Raw genomic sequence first — 25,955 nt, 5'->3', positions numbered from 1 at the left:
ATTGGCAAGTCTAATTTCATCATGTGACTTAATTATCTACAAAATATAAACAATCAGCAGGAATGGAAATTGTAATGAAACGGTAAATGAAATAATTTGTATTTTAGTAGACTACTGTTATTCTAACATTATAACAAATTATTATCTTGACAGTGTTCATTAAAAATAAATAACCTCTAGTGCAGTGTTGTACATGGAAGTCTCTAGCATGTCCTATACACAGAAGACTCAGTACCAGTCCTAGTGAGTGAGAAGGTTAAACGAAAAACTTAATGGTCTTGTGATTCAGTAGGAAACTAAGCCAAATTTCAGCTCACATTGGCAGTCGATAAAGACGTTTTAGGAAAAGTACAATATAACATTGTATCAATGGGAAAATTCTTACCGTCCTCGAAGTGAAGTCCAGGTTGGCTTTTGTGTTGGTTTAAAATGTTCGAATCAACATTCAATTCAGACATCTACTTCTGTAGCTGACATAAAATGGAATTTCTGTGGCATTTGGAATTCAGTATGAATGATTGAAAACATGCTGCTTTTTTTTTTTTTTTTTTTTTTTTTAAGAACCAAAAGATTGAACAAAGAGCTTGAAGTGGAAAGATAAAAACACTTGGAAACACTGAACCACATAGTAACCAAATGTGAAATATAAACTAGAACAAGGAGCATATCAGATGATGAAAGAAAATAAACAATTGTTAGTCTTTGGAATTTCTACTTATAAACAGGATTTCTAGGCAGCTGAAGAGCAAAGTAGAGTATGTTTTGAGGCAGAGAAGAAAGATAACTGTAGACATGAAACCCCCAATTTGTTTTATTTATGGGCCAAATACAAAAAAAAAGAATGGGCTTTTGATTCTAAGGAATAAGTATTTGAAATTACTGCAACTAACCCATGCAATTTGACAACATAACTTGAAATGGCGTTATGAGAAAAGTTCTGATTGAGTAACTTCTGGCGCATGTAATATCATTTCAAACCTGTGTTTCAATATTGTCTACTTCTGTTGTTCGGTCAGTTACAGTTTTCCACTCTTCAAGATGACACTGAAAATGTGCCTACTAGGAATTTACTATATTGTTACTTAATTTTTTATATATATAGATATCTCTGTGTGTGTGTGTGTGTATTCAGCTAGTAAAAGGTGACATAATGCATCATAAAAGAAAATTGTGGATTATGTCAGAAAAAAAGAAAGTAAGGATTGTGAAAACATTGAACACCAATGTTTTGAAGAGAGACATTCATAGATGCTACAGTCAGAATAGACTGTGATGATGGTAACAATTTGGCCCTACCTCTTACATGGCAGAGTACACAAAACCAGTGAAATGGATCAAGTCTTACATACTATTATTGTAAGCACTCACACACATTTAACCTGGAGTACATTAATTTTTTTCTTTTTTGTAGTCACTGGGATTAACTCCCATTTTCTAGATTAAAAAGATTGTGTTTGTAGGACAAGTGTTTTGAAGAGCTCACATTATTTGTTATTATATGTAATATTTTATTGAAAATCTTTTCTCATAATAACTTAACAGGAAAAGTGGTAGGAACGTTTTTTAATTTCAGAATGTTTGTTATTTGAAAATCAAGGAAAGCAAAAGAACTTTTTGTATGTTTAAAGTCTTTACTTCTGACATTTTCAAATGCAGCCTAAGGAGTCACTTTTATAATTTCTTCTTGATAACATATTGCTTAGTTTCTTGGAAGAAATTTGTACACAGGCTTTAATCTCTGCTGAATACTTTAACAATTAAATAAATTCTTTTTTTAGTAATGGGAAGGAATATTTCCCGAATAAACAGGCAGTTTGAATTAGTTTGAAGAATGCCTTAGCACTGTGAAATGTAATCTCATCAGTCTCCATCAGATATTAAAGCCTGACCTGGTTGGTGTTTGGATGAGGGGAAATCTTAAGGAAGGTGTAAGATTCTGTATAAAGGAGTGCATCCACTTGGTGTTCCCCATGAGCTTGGGAGTAATATTAAATATCTAAGAAGACATCATTTTTCAAATTAATCACTAAACTAGAATACTTTGCTAAGAAATGGAGATAGCAGAGTGTGAGCAGAGAAATCATGGTTTTATTGCTGAAAAATTTCAACCACCTCATCACTTCTAGAGGGTAGATAAACCACAAATAATTATTCATGATTTAGGGGCTTTGATTTCGGGGTCCAGGCTATATTTCAAGTAACATACTAATAGTTTGCCTACCTACTCACCTTATCTACAACTGGAAAGTCTATTCTTAACATCCTGTTCTTAATCATTCTGCACTTCTGCTGAATACAGGCTCTGTTTTGCACCAGATAAGCTTTTACTCCGTCGATGAAGTTACTTAGGAATGTGCACGTTATTGAATAGGCACATGCAGTTATATAATGCTCCTCAGGCAAGATGATACATTCAATTTTTTTCTTGACTTTCATGAAGTAAAATCAGATCCTATATGATGGCTGTTAGATGGGTGTAATGATTTTATGAATGTAAACTTACAGGGTCCTGAAATTATGCATGCCTATAAAATGCAAAGTCTACACTACAACAGTTTGTGTTTCATTGTACGTAATCTTTCTTCGTTATGTTTTCAGGATGGAACATGAGGCTACCCAGCTAGAAAAGCAGCACGTGCATAGTGTGTATGAAAATACAGCTGCCTACTTTAATGATCTGCAGAGCAAAGCATGGCCTCGTGTTCGAAACTTTCTGCTGGAGCAAAAGCCTGGCAGTCTCGTTGCTGATATAGGTAAGCCATGATTTAAGGTGGTGTGAAAGATTGTTTATAAGCTTTATTAGCTTATATGTTAGTTATATATATCCTTCAGAGCACTGTTTTTAAAACTCATTTAAATTTGTATTAGATTGTTTTTAAATTGTTTTAAAATTCATATTAGATGCCATATATCACTTGTTTTATTTATTTGACAGTGTATCACGTAGCCAGTAAATACATATTTTGACTTATTTTTGTTGAGCTAAGCCTCAGTCTATCAGTTTCCCCACAGGCTTAGTGGTCTGTCATTCCCCTGGAGCTCTTTTTAAAAAGTATTGTTAGTAGCCCAATTATTTCATATTTCAGTTTTTAAGATCTCTCTGTTTAAGTACTACTGGACTGCAGTTTATTGCTGTTCGTTTGTTCTAATACTCCTCCTATCACGGCTTTATCTTCTGATGTGATTGCTATTAAAAAAAAAAAATTATGATCTGAGAATCTTCCTATGATCCTGAATATGGACACTAAAACATCATTTTCCTGCTATGGCATTGTCCCCTCTGCATATTCAATTTATACCTTGATTTTCTCTTGCACCTACAGACTTTTCAGGGTTTCCGGGTCCTGGTGTGTTTGCTTTGTTTGTGTTATGACTTCAGTCCTATACAGCACATCATTGCAAAACAGATGCTCCTTTGCACCATTGGACTTTCCTCACTGTATGGAATAATAAAATGCTTTTACCTGGCAAAGTGTAATAAATGTGCACAATAAATTTTGCATCTGCCTATGCCTATCCTATAAGAGAAAAATATTATTTGAAGATGTTGTAGGGCATAATAAAAAGATAATACATAGTTCTGCTGCTGCTGTTGAGCAGTACCCCAAAAATACTTGTTTTGTATATATATATATATGTATATATATATATATATATATATATATATATATAACAAAATAAATGCTGTTATTTTGAATATGTAACTTCTTTTATATGTCTGCACCTTTTTCACTAATGATCTCAGGAAATATCCTATGGCATACATTCATTCAACAGACAGCTTAACACGATATTTCTCAGCCAAAATTTTTTGTCACCTTAGTAGAAGTCATTTGAAGCTTAGCTGAAGTTCTCTGAGGCTTTATCAGCAGGTATCACAGTGGTTGCTGAAAGCTTAAGATCACCCTGTTACAATAATTTAAATGCATGTGATATGTCTGGAGAGAAGGTAGATCCTTACAGTAGCCAATAAGAATATTCCCATCAAGGCACACAAGGTGCCTCCTTTTATGAGGTTTAATAAGATCCACAGGAATCTGACTATTGTGTTTATTTTTGGTATTTATTTTGGGAGGAGGGTTGCCTAGTGGCACTAAAATTTTCAAAATGAGATCTTCAATTGATAATTTCCTTTTCTATTTAATGCCACCTTTATTAAAATATCATTTTGTCTAATTGCCATATTATTATTCGTTCATCAAAATAGATGACAATCGCATGGCCATTGTTAACAGCTTCATGAAGGAATCCACCCTCCTGATGACTCTTTTAAAAGTGCACCTCTTGCAAATGTAGATTTTTAGAGTACTGGGAGTGCTCTCACTATTTAGCTTCATTCCAGAGAGGACGCTATACTTCCAGAAACTCACTGTGATTAAAAAGAACTCCACCAAAAGCCATGTATTAAGCAACTGAATCTTCTAAAATAATATACATTTGACTAAATGTGTTCCTTCTGCAAACACAGTAACCAATAATACTTTATACTTATTTTAAAACATGCTTTCTAACATTCAGAGCTTCATGTTTTATTGCATATATTCCTTGAACGGCATTAACAGTATTAATACTTTCCATTTCTTTCAAGTGTTACTTCAAAGAATAGCACTTGCTTTTTTTGCTTTAGAAATATGTTCTTTTTCCACCACTGAAGTGTTGTGCTGTTCTCCAACAGTTCCTGTGCTGTCTCTCTAGATAATGGTGCACATTAACATCGAGAGCAGCAGTGCTGCAAGAAACAGTGATGTTTCTAAAGATAACTCCAGGCCTTTAAATTGAATTACCAATACTGAGATGGTTCTCATTGCCAAGCTGCTGCCCCGTTGCTTGGCTGTCAACTTTCAGAAATTATTCTTCACTACTGACCCATAACTGCAGTGAATGTTTCCTAATCTAATTTTGAAAATTGCCTGTTATGCACATGGTATTGAAGAACACTCTGAAAGATTTCAATTTAGTACATCACAGTCCTTGAGAAGACATACTTTTAGGTGGAAGACATTCTGGAGCAGTTCATTACATTTACATGTGTTATAATGCATTGGCACAAAGACAGAAACAGGACATGCATGCGACGTGGCAGGAATTTTTATGATTCACAGTTATTTTCAAGTCCGTATCTGAAGTTAAAATTTTTCCTCTCTGACAGGTGTCAGTGATAGCTGTGGCTTAGGACTTCTTGGAGAGCAATGGGATGCACTGCGTGGGGTTTAGCAAAGACTGGGGAAGGACTTGGAAGAGAAATCTGTTGCAGGTCACTAAAAAGACAAAATGCACTGGCTTCAGGAAATCCCCTGAACAGAAAGTACCTGGAAGCTAGAAGGGTATTGAGGAGAAGAGTGATAATGCTTACCCTGTTCTTACTCTTTCCTGGGCACCCATTTACACTCAATGTTGGAAACAGGATGCCAGGCTATATAAAGGCTCACTATGAAGCAGCACGGTTGGTTTTTTGCTCTAAGATATGAAGAGTGGCTGCGGAGGACCACTCCTTCCTCCTCCCACCTGCACTTGCCTTATTCCCCAAAGAAATACTCATAACCTGCTATTATGCAGGGCTGTGTAATGAGTATTTTTGTTGGTGATGTTGGTACTGTTACAATCCTAATGGTGTGAACATATAATTTCAAACAGGCCAAACAAACCGTGCAGCACTTAGGGTAGTAGGTGCAAGCCCTCACTTTGTTTTCCAGGAAACCTTAGAATTAAGAAAGCCCTCCCATAATTTTCACTGCTTTGGGAGGGATAGCAAGTGTTTGGAACATACAACTTCTCATCTAGTATTCTTTTCTTTAGGTTGTGGAACTGGAAAGTATCTCAGTGTCAACAGTCAGGTGTATAATCTTGGCTGTGATTACTGCGGACCATTGGTAGAGATTGCAAGGAAGAAAGATGATGAAGTTCTGGTATGTGACAACCTTAACCTTCCCTTTAGGGACCAGTGCTTCAATGCAGTCATTTCCATTGGAGGTAAGACAACACACCTGCATTCTGGCCCACAGCAAATGAGAATTTTTGGGCATCCTTTTCTTCCCATGTGTCTTCGTTTCAGTTAAATTCATTTTGAAACAAGTCCCTTAGAGTCACAGCAGATATTACTGAAATGAATGTAGTAAGCACGAAAAAAAAAAAAAAAAAGATTAGTTCCATTGCACAGAGGCACTGTGGACCAGGGAAGAATGTGGATCATTTGATTGTTTATATGTGGTCTTGTTCACCCTATGGAGAAAAGATTTCCTTCCAGTATGCATTTTAAACAAGTAAAAACTAATATAAACATAGCTGCTTGCAGTTTAAGCAGATTAGGTAGTCAAGATAAAGTCTTGGTTCCTTCTTAGGATCTGTTTTGACCAGCAATGCATTGAAATGAAAACTTGCTTTCTCTATAGCAGAACTTGAAACCCATATTAATTATTATGTATTAGGAATTCAAATTTCTCTTAGAATAGTCATGAAATAAGAACTGAGAGCCATACAAGTGCCTGTTGTCTGAAATGTGTGAAGCATCTCAGCATCTTCACTCCTTTGATGTCTCTTTTTGAAAATATTACTCATAATTTGAGAAGTATAAACTGCAAAAGCATCAGTGAGGAATAGTTAGAGTACCCAGTTACAGTCTACATTTTTAGCTCTACTCCTTTCTTGAACTTCTTCCAGGCTGTTTCACTGTATCAGCAAAAATATAAAGCACAATAATTATTATTGATAGCAATCAACAAACTACTTGAAATATGATATAAATGTATTTTAAAATGTGTTTTTCACATATGCAGGGTGAAAGAAAGAGTGACTAATATGCAAGTAGTATCTATATTACTGTGCTTTCATGTTGGCTAGTTAACCAGTGAGCCCTATCCACCTTTCAGGTCTTGTAGCATAGTTTTAGTGCTATCAGCTCAGCTGACTTTGAAGGATAGTGTACCTATCTAATTATACCAATTATAGGCCTGACAATATTGAAAGTTCACGTGGTGTTTCTGTACATTTAACAATAATGGATTTTAATCACTGATGAATAGGGACAATGCTATGCTTGTGTCCATCTCATTCTAAAGAAAGTGTTTTTCATCCCGTTCCAGAGAATAGCAAGTATTTATGTACATAGTCAAATACTTCTTGGATTTGCTGGTATAATCCTGTTTGTAGGTTTTATATTTCTGCAGATCCACCAGTGTGATTATATAATTTTAACCATGAATAATATTTGAACCATTAATTGAATTGCTTAGATAGAGCTTGCACAGATTCTGTTGGTAGATTGGCACTTCCTGCCGGTAAACGAAGCGCACATGCTTAGTTTCGATATTATTTTGCAGGAGGTTCTGTGGTGGTACATGGTCTAACTCCAGTATGAGAGAAAATATCAGTTCCTTTCTCCCCATCTTGTTCCAGAAATCAAAATAGTATTTTATACTTTTTTTGGCGAAGTTTGAGAAAATGTTGACAGGAGTCAGGAGTGCCTGGAATCAAACACTGATCATGTAGTCTGGGGAACTCTTCTCGGAGTTTGATACCTTGAGTTCCCAGCTGCTTGTGAGGGCCTAGCTAGTATCAACTGTCAAGAATGCTTTTCTTGGCTTGTGGTAAAAAAGCTACATATTTGGTAATTTAATCATTGTTTTGAATAAAGGCAGGGCTAGTTGGACACCCTTTTCATAACTGCAGTGTTGAAATAACACTATTTCTACAAGTAGAATTGGCTACTGTCAAGCAGCACATGTAAAGATAATCTAATTTTTCTGACGGTATGGAGATTATATGTTGTTATATGAGTGTTTTGCACGTAGAAGTGGCTAGCTCCAAGTCCACTTGAAACAAATTATGGAATCAGTCCTCTTTACGTCATTGATTGAATCAATTCTAGTACTGATGACATATAGAACAACATGACCAACATGACCAATCTCAGTACAAGTTAATGTTTCTGAGAGTTTAGAGACAAAATAGGTGTCTTAGCTATTCTCTGGCTGTTAAAATTGGTTCCTTCCGGTGAACAGGAAGATAGAAACAGTGTAGAAATCTTGAAATGTAGCTTCATTTCACATTGCAGTGAAATTTCAAAATGTGGAAATTATCCTGAAAAGAAAATTCAAATATAGTGATCAATAGATTTATTATGAATTTGACTTTTTATTTTTTAATAGCATAACATAAGTAACAAAAAATCATCATTCTCAGACATGCAATGTAGACTGAGGTACTTCTCTTTTTTTTCTCCAAAACCATCTATAAAGGCAATGCCTTTCTGCAAAATCAAAGCAATGGAAAATATTTCTGTCTAAATTTTCTCACTAGCTCTCTTGAAAGTGCACTGATATAAAAATACAGGGTATCTTTTTACTGATATTATGTCTCACACGGTGAAAAGATTTTCTGTTTTCAGTAAGATAATGCTGAAAGGTGTCCCAAAAACTGAAATCAAACTTAACATGTAAAGGCCAGGCATTTAAGTGAAAGCTAGTCATGCTATGATCTTTTATTGGTGATGCAGATAAACAGAAACCTCTAGCTTATATGCCTGACTTTTCTTGAATCCATATGTTGAGATGAGATGAATTTCCTACTTTGGGATTTTCCTATTTTTATCCATTGAACATAAATGTAAAAGAGAGCATTCTGGGGTAAACTTGCACTGTAGTACTAATAAATTCAGCACTGTTCTGACTTGCAGTGAGTGATATTTGGGATATGGCAATGAAAATGACTAAAAGCGTAGAACAGGTAGAAGAGGAAAATGCTATGTCCTTACTAATATTCAAGACGTAATGCCTTTTTTTTTTTCACAGTGATCCATCATTTCTCAACTAAACAAAGAAGAGTCAAAGCAGTAAAGGAAATGGCAAGGGTATTGATACCCGGAGGCCAGATGATGATTTACGTGTGGGCTATGGAACAAAAGAACCGTCGCTTTGAGAAACAAGACGTATTTGTTCCTTGGAACAAGGCCTTGTGCTCACGGCATTTTTCAGAATCGACTCAATCTGGAGATAAGGGTGAGTTTGCACATGGTGTAAAAAGCCAAGACATACACCCTGCTCAGCTAGTCATCTCTGATTGCAGCTACCAAACCAACCTGCAGCCAGAAACTGATTCAAAACATTCCCACAATACGGACCATTGTTTATCTAGAGCCTGCTGCATGAAAATTTCTGAAGAAAACAGATTTTACAGTGCTCTAGGAAAATCTTTCCGCTCATGGTTTTTCTCCAGATCCCTTGATGAATCAGCCCTGAGAAAGCAAACTGACAAAATGAAGCCTCTGAAGAATGAAGGAGAATGGGCAAACAGTGCTGTACCCGTTCAGCATTCACGACACTGCAGTTTGGATTTAGGTCACCATGGGGCACTGTTAAAAGACCAAAGTTTAGATGATGATGATGTGTTCATGGAAAGCCTGCCTCTCAAAAAACCACAGTGGTCACCAGCCACAGATGCACTGAAGCATTTAAGTTTAAATGGAGGACACCAAAGCGTAGGGCAGAGCAAGACTGAAGAAGCTTCATTTGTGAATGGCCCAGTGGAAGACAGGGACTACAGCTGCGGTTGTAACAAAGATGGTGCTGGTAAGTCTAATGCCAGCAAATTTTTCAAAAGAACTTCAACAACTGACTCCACTGACTCTGCTTTGGATTCAGCAGTGTCTGTTGGGGACCAAACTGATGCCATGTTGGATACAAAAGCCTTCATGCGTTATTATCATGTTTTTCGAGAAGGGGAGCTGTGCTCTCTGGTAGAAGAGAACATACCTGAGCTTCAGATACTTTCTTCCTGCTATGACCATGGAAACTGGTGCATTATTGCAGAGAAAAGAGGAACATAGCTGTAAAGAGAACAAAGAACCCGGTGACTGAGGATTTTAAGCTGCTCTTCTGTTCCTGTGATTGTGCAGTGCGATATGGAGTTTGAATCTCAGTAGTTCTGTGCCATTAATTTTTGAGTTATTATCTCTACCTATTTAACTATTTAATGCAAGGTCTGTACATAGGAATGTAAGCGGTAAACAGTATTTATGTTTTGTTAAACTTTTATGAAGTTAAAACCGGAGACTTTTATATTGCTTTTAGCAAATAATTGTGGTTTTAAACATACTTTTCTATTGAGAAATAAAACCTTTTTATAAGACAAGGATCAGGGCATCTTTTATGAGAAATATCCTCTCAGTAGAAAGTTTAGGCTTTGTTCTTCAAACACTGAAAATGTGTCATGTTCTCTCTGTTCTTGAAGGATATAAATAGAGACATAGGCACATTTAAAAATGTACTGGACTATGTACTGGTAGAGTGCATGCTGCAGAACTGGGAGCGAGCATGGTCCCAGTGCTACTTAGTCTGGAGTAGAGTTGTTAACGGGCAAAAGCTATGTACAAAACAAGCTCTGCATATTCTGTCATTTGAGGTTTGTATTTGGGAACAAATGACAGAATAAATTTTGGACGGTATTTTGGAGTTTTGTTTTTAAAAGAATTTAGTTTTTTTTTCTCAGGTGCAGGTTAAGTTTTATGTGGTGGCCTTCATAAATACTTTATCTTAATTTCCTTTGCTGTAGGTTTTCATTGGTTATGTGTATATAGCACTCAGAGTGATTCATGGGAGTAACAGTATTATGTAAAGGTTACAAAATATCAAATATTTGAGATACTTATACCTTTTTGATAAGTCTGGGAAGCTAAGATAAAATTAATAAAAATCCAGTGCATACCTGGTCAGCTGTCATGTTTGCTCTCCTCATTCACTGACACGAGAATATGTATTAAATGATGCGTTAAATAGTGTAGACAGAAAGAGGATACAAGTCCAGTTTGCGTATAAAATGCAAATTCCTGTCTTCTGCAGTTTAAATGAATCTTTTGAGACCTACATGATAATAGATTGCTTAAACAACTTTCCCATTCCCTGTAAGACATAAATTTTGCTGAACATGGTGCCCTATCATCATCCAGTTGTATTAGATTGTAGCAGTTGCCCTTATATTGTTCTTTATACTCAAATAATCTCAGCCATTATCTGTGGAAGGCTGTGTGAAGTCACACGTGCTGTGGATAAAATCCACCTGGCTTCTGAAGTGAGATTGTAATTGTTACCAACTGAAGCAGGGCTGGACTGGGCTAATTGCCTCGTTAGCATAAAGTTACTCCATTTTTAGTCTTTACTTACAGTCAGTGGTTTCAGTGTAGGGCACATCTTCAGCTGGTGTGATTTCATGACCTTTGATGGAGCTGCACAGATCCACCCCAGAGATCAAACCTTTTGATACAACAGTTTTAGAGAACCACATAATTGACATGTCTGCGTTATTAGTGAGTAAATAACTTTGAATACAAAGCAACAGGAGTGAAATACCAAACTTTTCCATTCTATGCTGCGTAGGTAGGTGGGTTTTGGGTTGTTCAGCAGAAAGCCTTGATGATGCTGAGTATTTTTAGATGTAGCAGCCCAGGAGTAATTGCCACATGGTATTATATTATAGATTTATTTACTGAAGCAATGCCTGTAGAACAATCATCTTTGTCTTCCTCATAGCTTGGGATCCTTGTACTTTTTCCTTCCTGGATCTGTACCACTTGTGCTCACCACTGCCTTTTGAAAATAAAAGCGTGGTCAAAGAACCATGCATCTGAGACTTCTGAAATATTATTCCACTCTAAATATTACTTTCATTACAGCCTGGGGCTGCGGTTCTCAGACACTGTGTCTGAGCTGTACTGCAGAAAACTGGCAATATTCCCTGTATCGCTGGGTCCAGCTGCTCTTGGCTGAAGGGGCTGCTCCTGCTGCATCCTCAACTCCAGTTTTAGCAGCACAATGCAAAAATGCCCGTGCTGGCATACTGCAGAGCCAGCGTGGATTGTGCTGAGGTCCACACCTTATCTGCAACATGAATCTATGTTTCAGGCTCCAGTGAAAACTTCCTGCTCTATATGAACTGTAAGAATAAGAGCTGTCACCTCAAAACCACTGAAACAGCTCTTGTATTTGTAGACTTTCTATTCATCATTGGATTTGAGATTCTTGACTGGGGATGCTTTTCATGGTTATTTATTTCTATATTGGATTTTGTCTTGTTTTGAGCTGATGCCATTAAGTCATGTTACATACAAGTTTGGATTGTATTGTTATAAATTCCTGGGAGAAGGAGCGGAGAGGTTTGGTAAACTGCTTTCTTTTCAAATATTCAATTTTCCTCTGAGGATGTATAATCACCATGTAACATGATTTTTGTAGACTGGAGATCAGTCAGCTGAGGTCATGAATGTGAGGTCTGCACAGCAAGCCTTTATTCCCGTATGCAGTCTCCCATCTATTTATGGAGGCTGCCTAGCTCTGTAACAGCTTGGTCATCTCATAAGAAGACAGATTACTTCACTCAGAGCACGGTGAATGTCTCTCTTGATTGGTTTCCCTTTTGATGAGGCCCATCTTATGCCAAATGTAATTTCCAGAAGAATCAATGTGATCCCAGTCTTTAATAGCTTATAGACATAGTTAATGTGCTCAGAGAAGTGTGTATACCACTTGAAAGCCTATAGTGAATGAATAAGCAAATAAAACCCAGTTGTCCTTGCATGCTAAAACTCTCAGCAATGTCCAGACTGCGAGATCTAGCTGTTATAAGGTAAAAGACAAATGTGTTCTTCTATTTCTTGTCTGACAAGTGGACAACATTACTACCCCAGTTATGCTGAGGACAAACCTGCTTCTGACTGCAGTGGATTGCTCCTAAGCTGCTCATCTAGCTTTAAGTAGCACATGGAGAAGTCTTGATTACACAAGAAAAGATGCCCTGTTTTTTTAAAATTTGATTTACTAGTATCATTGTCAGTCTGAACTGGCTAAGCAAAAGCTGCTACCTTATTAACTCTTACAGACTGTAATCCAAAGGGACAATTGTAATAAAAAGATACAATGGAACAGACTTGTTTTTGAAGGACTAATACAACTACACTCTTTGATAAATTATATTTGTCTTTTTTTTTTTTTTAATACATAAAAATATTTATATTAGAAGTGCAGAAGTATCATTTTTTTGGTACTAATGGTGACTAATTTACTTTCTGCCAAGCTTATGATGTAGGAATTTTAAAAGCACAGGTGAGGAATGAAAGCTATAAATATTCTAGCAGTTTTTTCTCATACATATTTGTATACAACTTACTTACATGCACAGTTTAAAATGCTGAGTGAAGAGCTTTGTATGTTCTACCAGCAGAATATTGTTACTGAACCACCTGGGTAGATTCTGAATGGAAATAATGGCTTGGATCCTGTGTCCTCTCTGCCGTGTCATGTCTCCATCAGACTGTATTCATATTGCTGTTGGCCTGTATTAGTATTGACATTGTGTTGAATCTATTGGTCTACTCACTTTCTTGCTCAGCACTTTTACAGGATTTGTGGCTACTTTAGTATTCCAGGAAAATTGTGTAAGTGCTAAATGTATAAATTTGTATATCTCTGGTGAGTTCAGCATTTCTTATTCTTACAGTATATGAATTCTGGCAGCTATCTGTGATTCTATCTTCCAACCTGCTGGTCAAAACCATGCTTAGGTACTACTCTGTCAATCAATTCTTTGTCCATACATGGAACCTGTTCTTTAGTATTTGGCAGAGAATAAGTCCTACTTGGTTAACATAATATTTCCTACAGAACTTCTGTGTTTTCAGATTATTTAATAAATATATTAGCCACTGGAAACTCTGTGTCTGGGAAAGTTCTTAATGAATGTTAAATTTGAGAAGACTCTCTTAGTGCTATTTGCTCAGTAAGTTAGACCACATGGACATGATGCAGAACAGGTAAGAATAGTGATTTGCTATGAAGCCGGGGAGACTGTCTTTAGACAACCATAGTCAACCTAATCACAAATGTCATCATTTGGACTAGTTAAATAAAGATGATGAGTTGTAGTTTTTAGCCACATCAGTACTATATGTCCTGTTGATGGTAGAAAAACAGGATAATCAGCAGAATTAAATGCTACAGAACTACATTTCCTGCTCCTTCCAATCTGTTTACAGTCATCCAGGAATAAGATTTACGGTATAAGATAATGTTGAAGTGTTTTTTTGGGATTGTCAACATCCTTTTTGCACCAATTTAAATCAGAAAAGAAAAAAGGATGTGATTTGAATTATGCAAGTGCCTTGTGAGGCTACCTCTATACTGCGTTAAAAGTGTTTTTACAGTTGCAGTGAGCATTTATGATGTTTACACAATTACAGTGATCACTTATTGTACTGATATGTTTATTATAGTAATGACTAAGGACCTAGTAGTAATGAAGCACTATCCAGATGAGTATTAACACATGCCAGGTAGTACAGAGTATGTAACCTGGTAATATTTAGATTATGGGGAAGTAGTATGAGCACAAGCTGGACAACAGAGTGGTAATGAATCTAATTTCAGGGGGATATGGAAAGATCTTTATGAAGAGGGATTTAAATGTGATACAGTGTTGAGAAAGGCTAAGGAAAAAGAACAAAGGTAGGAAGTAGAGAGAGAAATGAAGGGGAATGGCAAAGATGGGAGCAATCACAGCAGAGAAAGCACAATCAGCACTGCTGGATATTCTTAGGATATGCAGAAGTTCCTTTTTTGACTGCTCTTAATTTCTGGAGGGTCTAGTTGATATCTCCCTGCTGTCTTACTTCATGAGCATGTGCAGAGGGAGGAATGCACCTTTTTCCCACCACTTGGGAGTTCAATACTCTTTCTGGTACACGCCCAAGGCTAGGCATATGCAGAGGAAGATTGGTTAGGGATAACAATTTTTCCTTCCTTTATATCTCCATCACTTCATTGCAGTATGTTCTGTTTTGATTCCTTTTATTCTTGCTGAGTGCTTCACTTCATGTTGGTTGATTTCACCTTGTTCAACTATGCCCACAATCTGGGTTGCATTTGTTTTACCTTGTTACCTCTTCTACCAATGTAGTTGCACTGGTACAAGCTTTGCATGTAGAAAGAGTTGTACGGACAGATTAAACAAGTATTAAGGCACAAAAAGTTGCATATTTTCAGCAGTTAATGGATCTCAATGGCTTGTTGTTATTATTTGTACAGTAACTAAAGTGCATTATCCAGACTAATGAAAGGATTGCTCTGAGACTTCACCTTAATGCATTAGGTATATGCATGCCATAGAAGAATGTACCAGGCATGTACCTGCATCTTTGTTACTTAGATAAATTTCAAAATCTGCCTTGAATGAACCTCTAGATACTTGGTTTGCTAATACAGTAGTAAATATATTTAGCATTTTGCATTCAGATGAATTGGACTGCACAGCCCGCCTTTGCTTGACTAATAATCAAGGGCTCTACTATTTCTACTTATTTAATTTCTGTTTCTTTCTATTTATAGCTTAATTTCTTTCCTTCTTTCTGAGCATTTCCTTCCACTCTCCACTTCAGCCCTCCTCCTTTCTATTTAGACAGTTACAGTCAAACAACAAATACAGCAGTGCACCTCAGTTTACAACAAATATGTATGTATTTCTCATTTTTACCCTTAAATCTCTGTTTGCGATGATACTTCCATGCTGGTTTTGTACTTCTACCTCTGACAGCTGAAGACAAAAGTGGAAGTAAAACCCCCTTAGTACCTCAAAGCATCATAGCAAACCTTATTACAATGACCGGTTTAGGAGTTTATGAACACTTTAAATCTCTAATAGGGCAAAACATAATGATATCATCTACACATAATTTTCTTTTTCCTCCCATTTTCTCTTCACTTAGGTGCTTTTTGAACCCTTTAAGCCATGCTTACATCCTCCTAGTTCTTGGGGTGTTTGGGGACAGCAGATGCGTCCGTTGCTGTTATGTCAATTCAGCTCCTGGGCCTGCTGCTTCTCCCAGTGCTCAACAGAGAAAAGTTATCTTAAACAGAATCCAAATAATTGGATAATTTAGTTTTAAGAAAAATGACCAACCAAATCCCCCAAAGCCAACAGCAAAAAACTAGTGGGAAGTGCTTTAGCAGTTATGATCACATCCAAACTGAAATGGAAATGTGGTAGAAGAAAGAAAATGCAGATATTGTAAGTGGTGCTCCTAACTTTGAAGAGATTCTTGAATATAAGTTCTTCATCCCCTTTAGCCCTGTTGACAAGGTAGGACACTGCTTTGGTAAGGGGCACGTGGGTGGGACAGTGGACATGGGAACAGTGAGATGGTATTAGGTTGCCCTCTTCTGTTGTGACAAAGTAGGTTGATTTCTGCAAATATTAACTGCTTGTTGTTACTGCTTGTACAGCATCTAAAATTCTCCTTCCTGAACAAAGAAAGGATTGCTTTTATGGCTCTCAGTCATTTTGAAACTGTCACGAGTAAAAGTGGCAAAGATAAAGAAGGGGGCATAAACAAGCTGAAAATATCACCTCTTACCAATGTGCTAACAAAGAAGACTGTGTGCGCACAGTCAGACTGAAAGCTGATGTTTCTCTTGCACAGGATAAAAATAAGAGTAATTCGTGGGAGGCTTTTTGGTGAGGCAACATCATGTTCTTTTCTGTGTCTCTCTTCTGTGTCTGTGTAGAAGACGCTGTGCTACATGTCAGAATTACTGAGAATAAATTGACCCTTCACAGATCTGCTTCCTTACCACAGGACTGACAGGATGGTCGGATTTAGTTCTGAACATTTGGACTGGGTAATATAAAGTGTTTCTTGTGAAAAGAGGAACCAGCCACTTGGACAGAACAAATGCTCTAGTGCAGAGAAAGCACAGCCATTCAATACGAGGTTAAACATTTTTATTTAAAAAGAGGAAAGCCAGACTGTTTTGTGGCTCACTGGCCAAAGTCACTTTCCAGTGTGTCCAAGAGAACACCAGAGGTGAGACAGTGATGAAATTAATAGAGAACATGTCACACACACAGCATCTCCAGGCTGCTTTAAATGGATGTTTTATTCAATGACATAGCCTGATGAAGGTCATTGCCTGTACTGAGCACTAGCAGCTCCTATCAACGTCAATAACAGTCAAGAGTGCTCACTGCCTCTTCAGATCTGGCCCTCTCCACTTCATGAATACTGTCTGTTCCAACATTGACCACTAGACCATTTAAAATGGTTACTCTAACTTCTGAGTAATAGTTTTAAATAACGAACAGGTACAAATATATGTGTATATGTATTTTTTTTTTCTTTTTTCTTCTGCATGTTTTTGCTTACATTACAATACAATGGTAACTAGTGCTTGGTGCAGTTTCTGAAAGGTAAACAAACCATTTGACAATCAGGAAGAAAGGACTAAGCCTTCAGTACAAATGAGCTGCCAGCCAGGACACGTTTGGATGAAGGTGATAAGAAAGAAGAGGAGGGTGCGAGGAGAGCCACATTAAGAGAGTAACAGAAAACTGCTCAAGCCTGCAAAGTCTGACCTGATCCTGGGAGTAATTACCTCAAAATCTGATTCAAAGTCTTCCATTGGCTTCTCTGGTCTTTGTATCTGTTGTTCACAGAAATGCCTTTTACCCTGGGATTTTCCTTCCTGTGATTCAGAGGAGAAACAAAGATCCCTGGGAGGTTTACTTTATGCTTAAATTTATGGTAGACCAGTCAGTTTAATAGTGGAACAAATGTTTGACCACAGTTGTGCAGGAGCGTTTCCACAGTCCCTTGAAGAGTGAGCCACAGGCACACCTAATCCCTTTCTCTCTCCAGCCTCTACCTGGGATCCATGAGGAAATAAAAATAAAAATCCAAGCAGGAAGGGCAGACTGGGGCTGTGACATGTTCTCACTTGCTCCTTGAGCTGGATATTCAAAGCACTGAAATCTTGCATCTGTATTCTTAGCTATGATGAAAAATACCTAAGGCTCAGCCAGAGACACCAAATTCTGGAGTAAAAGGAAACTTTACAAACTTACTTGTGAAAAAACTGTGATTCTGTGCCTGAATTTGCTTTGAATTACATCCACTGACTTTGCCGGTGTTTGGGTCAAGCTCTCAAGTGGGAATTTTGCCACAGAGAGTGTGTGTCTGTTATTGGGATGGAGGTCTTTTGGAGCCAGTATAGGGAAATATCTTCATGCAACCCCATGTTATCCTCAGATTCACCTTTGCCTTTCAGTTCTCATAAAGACTTACAGGAAACACGAAGTGATTTAGTGCTGCGCAAAGAAGCCTTTCAAATACAAACTGAATTTGTAATTGACATATCTATGAAATATTAAACAAACCATTAGTGTCTCTGAGCAGGTTACCCACATGAGTCCTTCAATCCATGCTGGATCATGTCTCTGTGGTAGCATATTAGGCTCTGGCTTATTGAGAGTAAAGAAGCATAAACTAGAACTCACTGGAGACAGAGTGTCAAAAAACATGTTTAAGTGCACAAATACCGAAAAGGAGATTTAATACAGCAGCTACATAAACAATTTCAACATTCTTCAATTGACATTTGAAATAAAGAAAAAGCTGAGTGCAGTGATAGCCACTTGATGATAACAAATATTGAAATTTCAGGTATGATGGCACAGAAATAGGTTGTTGACAGATGAAACTGAAGCAGAGGAAAGTTATATCTTTGTGCACTTGGGTCAGAAGGATTGTTCCATGTATGGAACAGGCTATAGGATGCCTATGTGAAACTATAGATTGGAAGGAGGTCCAAACAAAGGGGAGATGATTGCACATTCCCAAACTTCTAACCTTGACCCACTAGATGTCACTGGAGAGATGTCACTCCTGGTGAATGGTGCAGCTCTGAGACACTAATGGTTTCCTTCTCACATCCTAAGGAGCAAATTATGAACAACAGTGATGTTCAACCATCAGCATGGTCTGCATCTGAGCTGCATCCTTGACGAGGGGTATTTGGTAGGGTGGGCTTTGCTGAAATGTTAGTTCACTGGAGACCACATTGGCTACATTGAGTTGACTCATTGCTTCAGACTCTAACATTTATAGATTTGTTTCTTAAATATAAGGAGATTATAGGGAAAGGCAACATAATGAAGGAAATACCAGCACTGGGTCTATGTTTCAGCTGGTTTGATCTCCAAAGTTTGTATGTACTGAAGCTGGCCATTCCGGGAGTGGTTGGGTGCGTGCAGAGAAAAACACGAAGTGACATTTTCCTGCTGAGGTCAAGGTCATTGCTAATAAGCAGTCTCCTGCATTTGTATGCCAGCTTCCTCTCAGAACAAGTGCAAAGGTTTGAACAAATAAGTTGGGATGATTCAGAAATGGAAGAAAGAGAGAGGATGGAAAAGCAATAATTAGGAATATTTGTAACAGTGCTGGAGAATGCCACAATGAAGAAAGGAATATTCAATAAAGTAGTTTAGAAAATATTAAGGGAGAGAAACAAGAAAATATGAACATGAAATATAAAGCATTGTTTTTCTCATATAAACTAGCCAAGAGTCTATTCAAGGGACCACAGGAAGTTTCTAAACTTTTTTTTTTTTTTAATTGAGAACTGAAAGCTCAACAAATAAATGTAGTTTCACTGAAGTCTAGACTAAAGACATTACACTGCCTGGGGGGACTAACTGGATAATCAAAAACATCTTGTGGTTTCTGCTGTTCCCAGAGATCAAAAGTAGGGACAGAGGAAAATGATAGATGGTAAATGGGTCAACCCATTAAAAAAACCCAAAACTTTTCAGAAAAAGATGACTTTCCCATATCCAGCTAGAGGCCAACTGAAAGTAGCTGTTATGAAAGACAGAATATAAGCACTGGATCTACATCTGTGACATGAAGTCCTTGCTTTTTGCAAGGCTTATTTGCAGTGCTATAAATAATCAGAAGAATTTAATGCTCATTTAAGTAACCATTAAATTTTAAACAACAATTCTTTGAATTTATTAAAATTGTATTTGACAAATGGGAATGAGAACATGAAGACTAACTGATTCTATAATGTAAAGTGATTATTTAATTATTTTGACAGGCAAAATTAGAAGTAAGATCTGATCACTATATGGTTGGAGTGCAGAAGCTGTTATGGAGTCATTAGTCTGGACTTTTATGCAGTAAAATTAGCTTTGGTGTAACAGTGCCTTAAAAATGCTTGGCTTATAAATGACTACTCAGGACCTAGATATATATTAAGGTGAGGTCAGATCAAGTTCTGTAATCATTATCAGACCTAACATTCAGATCTCTGGGATTTTGGTGTGAATGGCACTGCTGACAGTACCAACATTTATTCTCCACTATTTACTTTATGATCTAGTTCTCATTTAAAAAACAAACAAACAAACAAATTAACTAACTAACTATATATATATAAGATTATCTCTAAACACCCACATGCCACTCATTTGAGACAGAGGAGCAAGGAAGAAGAATATGGATTTTCTGAGTCAGAATCTGACAGTTTAGATGATAACTTATTTTGGAAAGTACAGAGAGAAGTAGAGAAGTACTGGGAGAACAGACATGCTGTCCTAAGGAAGTGAATATAAAAGCCTCTCACTAACAGGGAATTATATTTAGATTTTGCCTGCAAGACAATCCCCTCTGTTTAATTCTTCTACAGCTGGACCTTGTAAAGTGACTTCTCAGCAAGGCTTGTAAAGCACAGCATTGCACCAATCACGTCTATTAGTCACAAGCACATATGGATGATGATACCTACATCAGTCTGTGGGAACTCGGCAGTCAGCTAAGCTATGTTTGGCATTTGTCTGGCATTGCAAAATCCCTTCACAGATGCTGAACATTAGGCAACCACTGAGACAAGAGTCTAAAGCATCTACAAATCCTAATGACAAAGCAAAATCATCTTCGCATTCTTATCATAAATCAGACTAAATGATACCATACGATGAACTTCTTTAAGGCTGCTAGAAATCAAAAGTTAGGAAAAAACTTACTTTTCAATTCTTAAATATTTACATGTAAGTCCTTAATAAGGGAATCAATAACTCTGGTTTAGTAGAAACAACAACTTTGGAAGACTGTTCGTTTTGCGAACAAATTTATGTTTGTTTATTAGCACTTTAGGGGCTCCCAGAGCTATGCGTTACTGAACTGTTCAATGTGAGGAAGGGATGTACTGTGGTCTAATTCCAGACTCCTTCATTAACAAAAGGACCTGTATATATTTAAAATGAATTGTTGTTGATTGTCCTGTCTGTGATTATACTAAATATTTGTATACACTAATAAAATAGAGATAAAATTCAGGCAATCTGGTAATATTATTGTTTTCTACAATAATAGTAATATGTACAAAGTTGATTTAAATACTGCCTAAAATATTTCACTCAGAGTAAGAAAAGTTTCCATTTTCCACTAGGTGTCAGTCAATCTATTTCTTTGATTAAATAGGATCTATCTGCAGAAGAGAACTGGGAGCAAAATATAGATGCAGAGCTGCTCTAAAAATAGTTCTTTTTTTTTTTTTTTGTGAGTACCAGCCAGAAGTATCTTGAAAGAAGGAAATCAAATGGTTGACTTCTGTAATTTAATTGTGCTCCTATGTTTTCTTGTTTGCTTTACAGTTTCCATTTAACAGCAGTCAAGTAAAACCCCACAAACTCCAACCCTGATACAGCTGATCCATGAGCAAGTAATTCCCGGGAAAGCGGAAAGCAGGAAGCAAGAGAAGGGGCAGGCTGGCCTTGCCTACAGAGGCACTGCTTGGTTATTTCATGTCATTCCTGAAACCACAGCAGCAGGATTCGACCTTTTCAAGGGGTGTGTGCCTCAGATACCTCTCCTTGCAATGGAAAGCAGGATCCATCACCCTTCAATGAAGTTCCAAAGCATCAAGCCTTTGACCTGCTGTTGCACTAAAAGAAGACAGCACCTTTTGCAGTGCAAGGCACGGTAAGGTTCTTGGGAAAGATCTTGAGGGCAGGAAGGGTGCAGAAACATAAACCAGGAAATGGTTGTCAAAGGGAGGAGAGAAGAAAAAAAAGATGCAGAGAAATGTGTGTGTCAATATGGATTTGAAAATGGAAGCCAGACATGAGTCTCTCTAATGGTAGCCTTGTCCCCTCATTGCTGGCCATAATGGTGATTGAAGACAAAAAACCACTTCTTGTGCCAGCCTTGACCAGACTGGAGCTGCTGTGGGGAGGGCAGTATCCAAAGGGCACATCAGAAAGGAAAGAAAAATGATGGTGCAGAGCAAGATGCACTTAACGGACAAAGTGAGCCAGAGGTTGCTACAGAAAGCACAAAAAGAAAGCAAGCAAATAGAACATTTTCAGTCTGGCTTCATAAAAAGACAAAGACTGCATCTCTTGTGTAAGTCTGTCCCCCAGATATAATGTTTATAGTAACGTTTCACGTGTGCAGCTGCTCTGAACAGGTTACATTCACATGGGCTACAGCTTCTTACATTGGCTATTGTGCCCAGGTAGATGCATTAGCATGTGTAAAGCAGGACTGTTAATCCCTGGGGCTCTGTAAAACCATTACTTTGAGAGCTGCAGCTCCTTCTTCAGACAAAGACTGGCAGGGTACCTATGGGAATACTGATCTGAGAAAATCTGATCAAGGGGCCACGATGCAAAAGTCAGAGGTACTTGTTAAAAGAGAGCAGCAGCTCTGTGGTTTTGGTTTATATCCCTTGTCCAGCAGGGGAAGGGTTAAAAACTAATTGTGCTTACACAAGACGAAGCCCTGGCTGGAGAAACTGGTGAGTGATGTCCTTAACGGTGGCAGGGGAGAGGGACTGGCTCCCCAGGCTGCCCATTGAGCTGGTTGATTTGGTCTCTGTTTTGCTTTCACTCTGTGGCTGCTGTGATCTGGCAAAGCAGAGACCCAAAAGGAACCACCAATGTGGTATTTTGTTGTCCAGCCTGTGTTTTCTCCACTGGCATCAGCACCAGCCTTGTATTTGTGATCCCTGGCTCTACTCCTCAGAAAGATAGAGAGCTTTTTTGCCTGCTGCTAACAACTTGTTCTGTAATCCACAGGGGACTCTTACCCCTGCAGAATCCAGGCAGTAGAAAAAACTCTTCTTTCACATGTTCTTCACTTCTGTTCTTCATGTTATCTGTGTCGTATTTTCGAAGATACTACTCTCATGTGTTGGGCTGCCTCTTTTCACTGCCATGCAGCTATCCCATTTACCTAGCTGTTAGGTTTCTCCCAGTGGCTGTTAAAGCGATGAGAATGTTATTAAAATAATCTGGTAGAGAAATTAAGATGTCTTTTAACATAGATCCTCACAAAAATCTAAAAACTAGGTTATGAAGTTTGTTATTGCATTGCTCTACTTGTTTAAGTACTGGTTTTGGGTCTGGCTATGTACAATGAGTCTTCTTGTCGGTCTGTTTGTGCAATTTTACAAGACACACAGAATGGGCAGATTCGACAGCAGCTACAAAAATCCTGCAGGCTTCTTGGTTTGCCCTTCTTCCCTCTGGAACACCCAGAGCTGTATCTCGTTTTACATAACAAAAGATGGAATGAATCAGTGGTGCCAGAGGAGGGATAGCTAGAAGAAAAACAAACAGCACTCAATGTTCTTGCCTGTCAGCTGTGGGGCTGGCAGAGGGGTCAGGGTAGTGTGGCACAGGAGCCCCGGAGGTACCTGGGCCACCTCCTGGAAGCAGCAGCAAGACTTTGCAGGAGGAACTGGGAGCCAGGAGCTACATGCCTTTGCTGTCCTTCAGCAGCTCTCTTCATCCACCTCCATTCAACTTGGCTTCCCTGCTTGGAAAATGAGAATAAAATCAGCTCGTATCTTCACAATGTGCTTTCAAGCCCCAACACCAGAAGCCTCACAATATAACTTCAGGGACTTGATAACGTTAAAATTGTCTTGTACTGCGTGTGATACTGTAGTAAACAGTAAGTTTCCCCATCGCATCAGACATGGGGAGACTCTTCCCAGAAAAACACTGATCTGGAAGGTGTTTCTCATTAATTGCCAAGAAATGGCTTCTGCCACCCTTCCACCAAGCTGTGAGTCTGTGAACAGCTCAGCTGCAAGCTGATAGGAGGTTGTTTTTCCTGACGTTGAAAATGTGGGAGGTTTGGGACCTGAATGTCACATTTGTCTTAGAGAAGGCTCTTCCGTATGCTGGAGGCTCTAGTTCAGTACTACCTTTCCCTCTATCCCCCAGTTATTTAACTAAGTTGTCTAGCTCTTGCATACTTCTTCAAGTCTTATACTTTTCTTCCTCTGATGTGTTTCAAATCAAGCTCATACAAATGATTCAGCCAAAATATTCTTAGACCTTATTTGTATGGGGATATTGGTTTGTGACAGTGCAGGGCTGGAGGAAGGACTCAAGGGTCTCAGGATGAGCCAGGAGTGCCCATGGGGGACTTCACACCTACCTTGCCCTGTGTGACTTGGCCTGTAACAAATCTACAGGAACCAAACCCCAACAAATTTAGCTGATTGTCTTATAATTGCAAGTCTACTCAAGACTGATGTCTTTGGTGCTGGGACGTGTGCTGCTATTACGCTGTGCTCCCTTCCTTCTGTCTGCAAACATCCATGATTTCTAGCTCAGCTGTGTTTTCTTCCCAGTTTACAGAAACCTTGGCTGTGAAGTATGGGAATAAAACTTGAAATCTGCTGCAATCAAGTTTTGTTTTGCTGTTGAAATTCTCACCTCTGTGAAATCATTCCCAAAAAATGTTTTTATTTATGATGTTTTATTTATTTGCTATTCTGTGACACGTACTTCAGAAATTTAAGAACCCTCCTTTGTTTTTCTGTGTGTATCCAGTTCGTTCCCAAGAAACGGTGTGGCTGCTTGCTTGTTTGAGGTGGATGTATGAGGGAAGTGCTGGCTCCCAGTGCCTGTCCCTGGTTTAACACATGGGAGCTATGGTTTTCCATGTGCAACTGTGGAGCTGTGTAAATAAAACCGTTTCCTATAGAGGTCTTCAGGGCAACTGCTTTCTCCTGCCGAGATGCTGAAATGGAAATGCTTGCTGGCTGTTTTCCTTTGAGGCTGGTGCTCTGTTCTTGTACAGTACAGCTTTCTAATAGCTGGCTTCCAGTGAACCTCTGAAATGCTGAGCAGCTGAAAACCCATCATATGCCTCTCACTGTAGGGAATATTGGCTGCTGGACAGAATTACTGATCCTTAATTACTGTGCCTGTACAGACTATGATCTGCCTAGAGACATAATCAGATATAAAAAGACTGGAACAAATCTATAGACCAAGTTCTATATTTATGTAAAGCCCTGACAATTGGGAAAGCATGCCAGCACAAGTTATTAATGCCACCATATTTTTATCATGTGAACATGACTGTGTAGTTAGTGATGGTCAAGGTTTCTGGACATGGCATTGCAGCCACACAAACAAGAAGTTATTTCAGCTAGCCAGTTGCATTTGAGAGTGAATTTCATACTTGCCTTTTGGTGGTGAAAGGAACTTACTATACTTGAGAAGGAGAAAGAAGCAGCTATTCTCTTTTTTTTTTTTTTTTAACAACTGCACTAATTTGGAGACTGTAATTCCCTGAGGAAGCTGTGTCTCAGCTCTAAATACCCTCTGAGCTAGCTCAGTGGGTATATCTGGACTGGTACTAATTTATAGGTGTTGCATTTGACTCTCCCAGGGAGCATATTTCTTATTCTCTGTGGAGCAGTGATGAATGAAAATGACCAAGGGAGGGTCTGAGATACCTTTTAATGAACATCTTCTTCCACTGCTATTCTGTACGCCTCGGCGAGCCTTCCAGCTGTCCCAGAACTAACAGCCAGAGGACATCTGGCCTCTTGAGACAAAGTGTCTGTCTGCAGGGAAAGCAGAAGATGGAATAATAGCTATGTTCCTTTGCCATTGTATGTGGCTGGTTTTAAATAATAAATCTTTTTTAAAGTTAAATCTAAGTAAAGCTGCCCACGATTGCCACCCCTACTGCCTGTGCCGTTGCAAAGCACGAGGAGGGACCTGGTAATGGTAGATCTGCTTTTAGCTGGAGCCAGGCATCTGCCAAACTTGCAGGTATGTATCCTACATCAGAAGAGAGCAAGGCAGTGGGGCAAAATGTGGAACTGGGG

The 25,955-nt window shown here is 38.2% G+C and overlaps 1 protein-coding gene across 2 annotated transcripts in view; it reads left to right on the top strand.

The window, feature by feature from the left end:
* TRMT9B (tRNA methyltransferase 9B (putative)) overlaps positions 1-9,820 on the top strand; it is a 91,815-nt gene extending 81,995 nt beyond the window's left edge. Inside the window, exons 3-5 of one of the 2 annotated variants that reach the window (XM_086464608.1) lie at positions 2,599-2,753; positions 5,797-5,970; positions 8,787-9,820. In XM_086464608.1, coding sequence (XP_086320734.1) covers positions 2,599-2,753; positions 5,797-5,970; positions 8,787-9,820 — 1,363 coding nt within the window. Of the gene's footprint in view, positions 1-2,598; positions 2,754-5,781; positions 5,971-8,786 lie in introns of those variants that run through there. The other variant, XM_086464609.1, reaches the window with a different exon arrangement.
* The last annotated feature ends 16,135 nt before the right edge of the window (positions 9,821-25,955 follow it).

The sequence above is a fragment of the Leptosomus discolor genome, chromosome 4 (genome assembly GCF_034619465.1).
Source record: "Leptosomus discolor isolate bLepDis1 chromosome 4, bLepDis1.hap2, whole genome shotgun sequence".
Lineage (NCBI taxonomy): Eukaryota > Metazoa > Chordata > Aves > Leptosomiformes > Leptosomidae > Leptosomus > Leptosomus discolor.
This window is presented reverse-complemented; position numbering and strand designations above follow the sequence as displayed.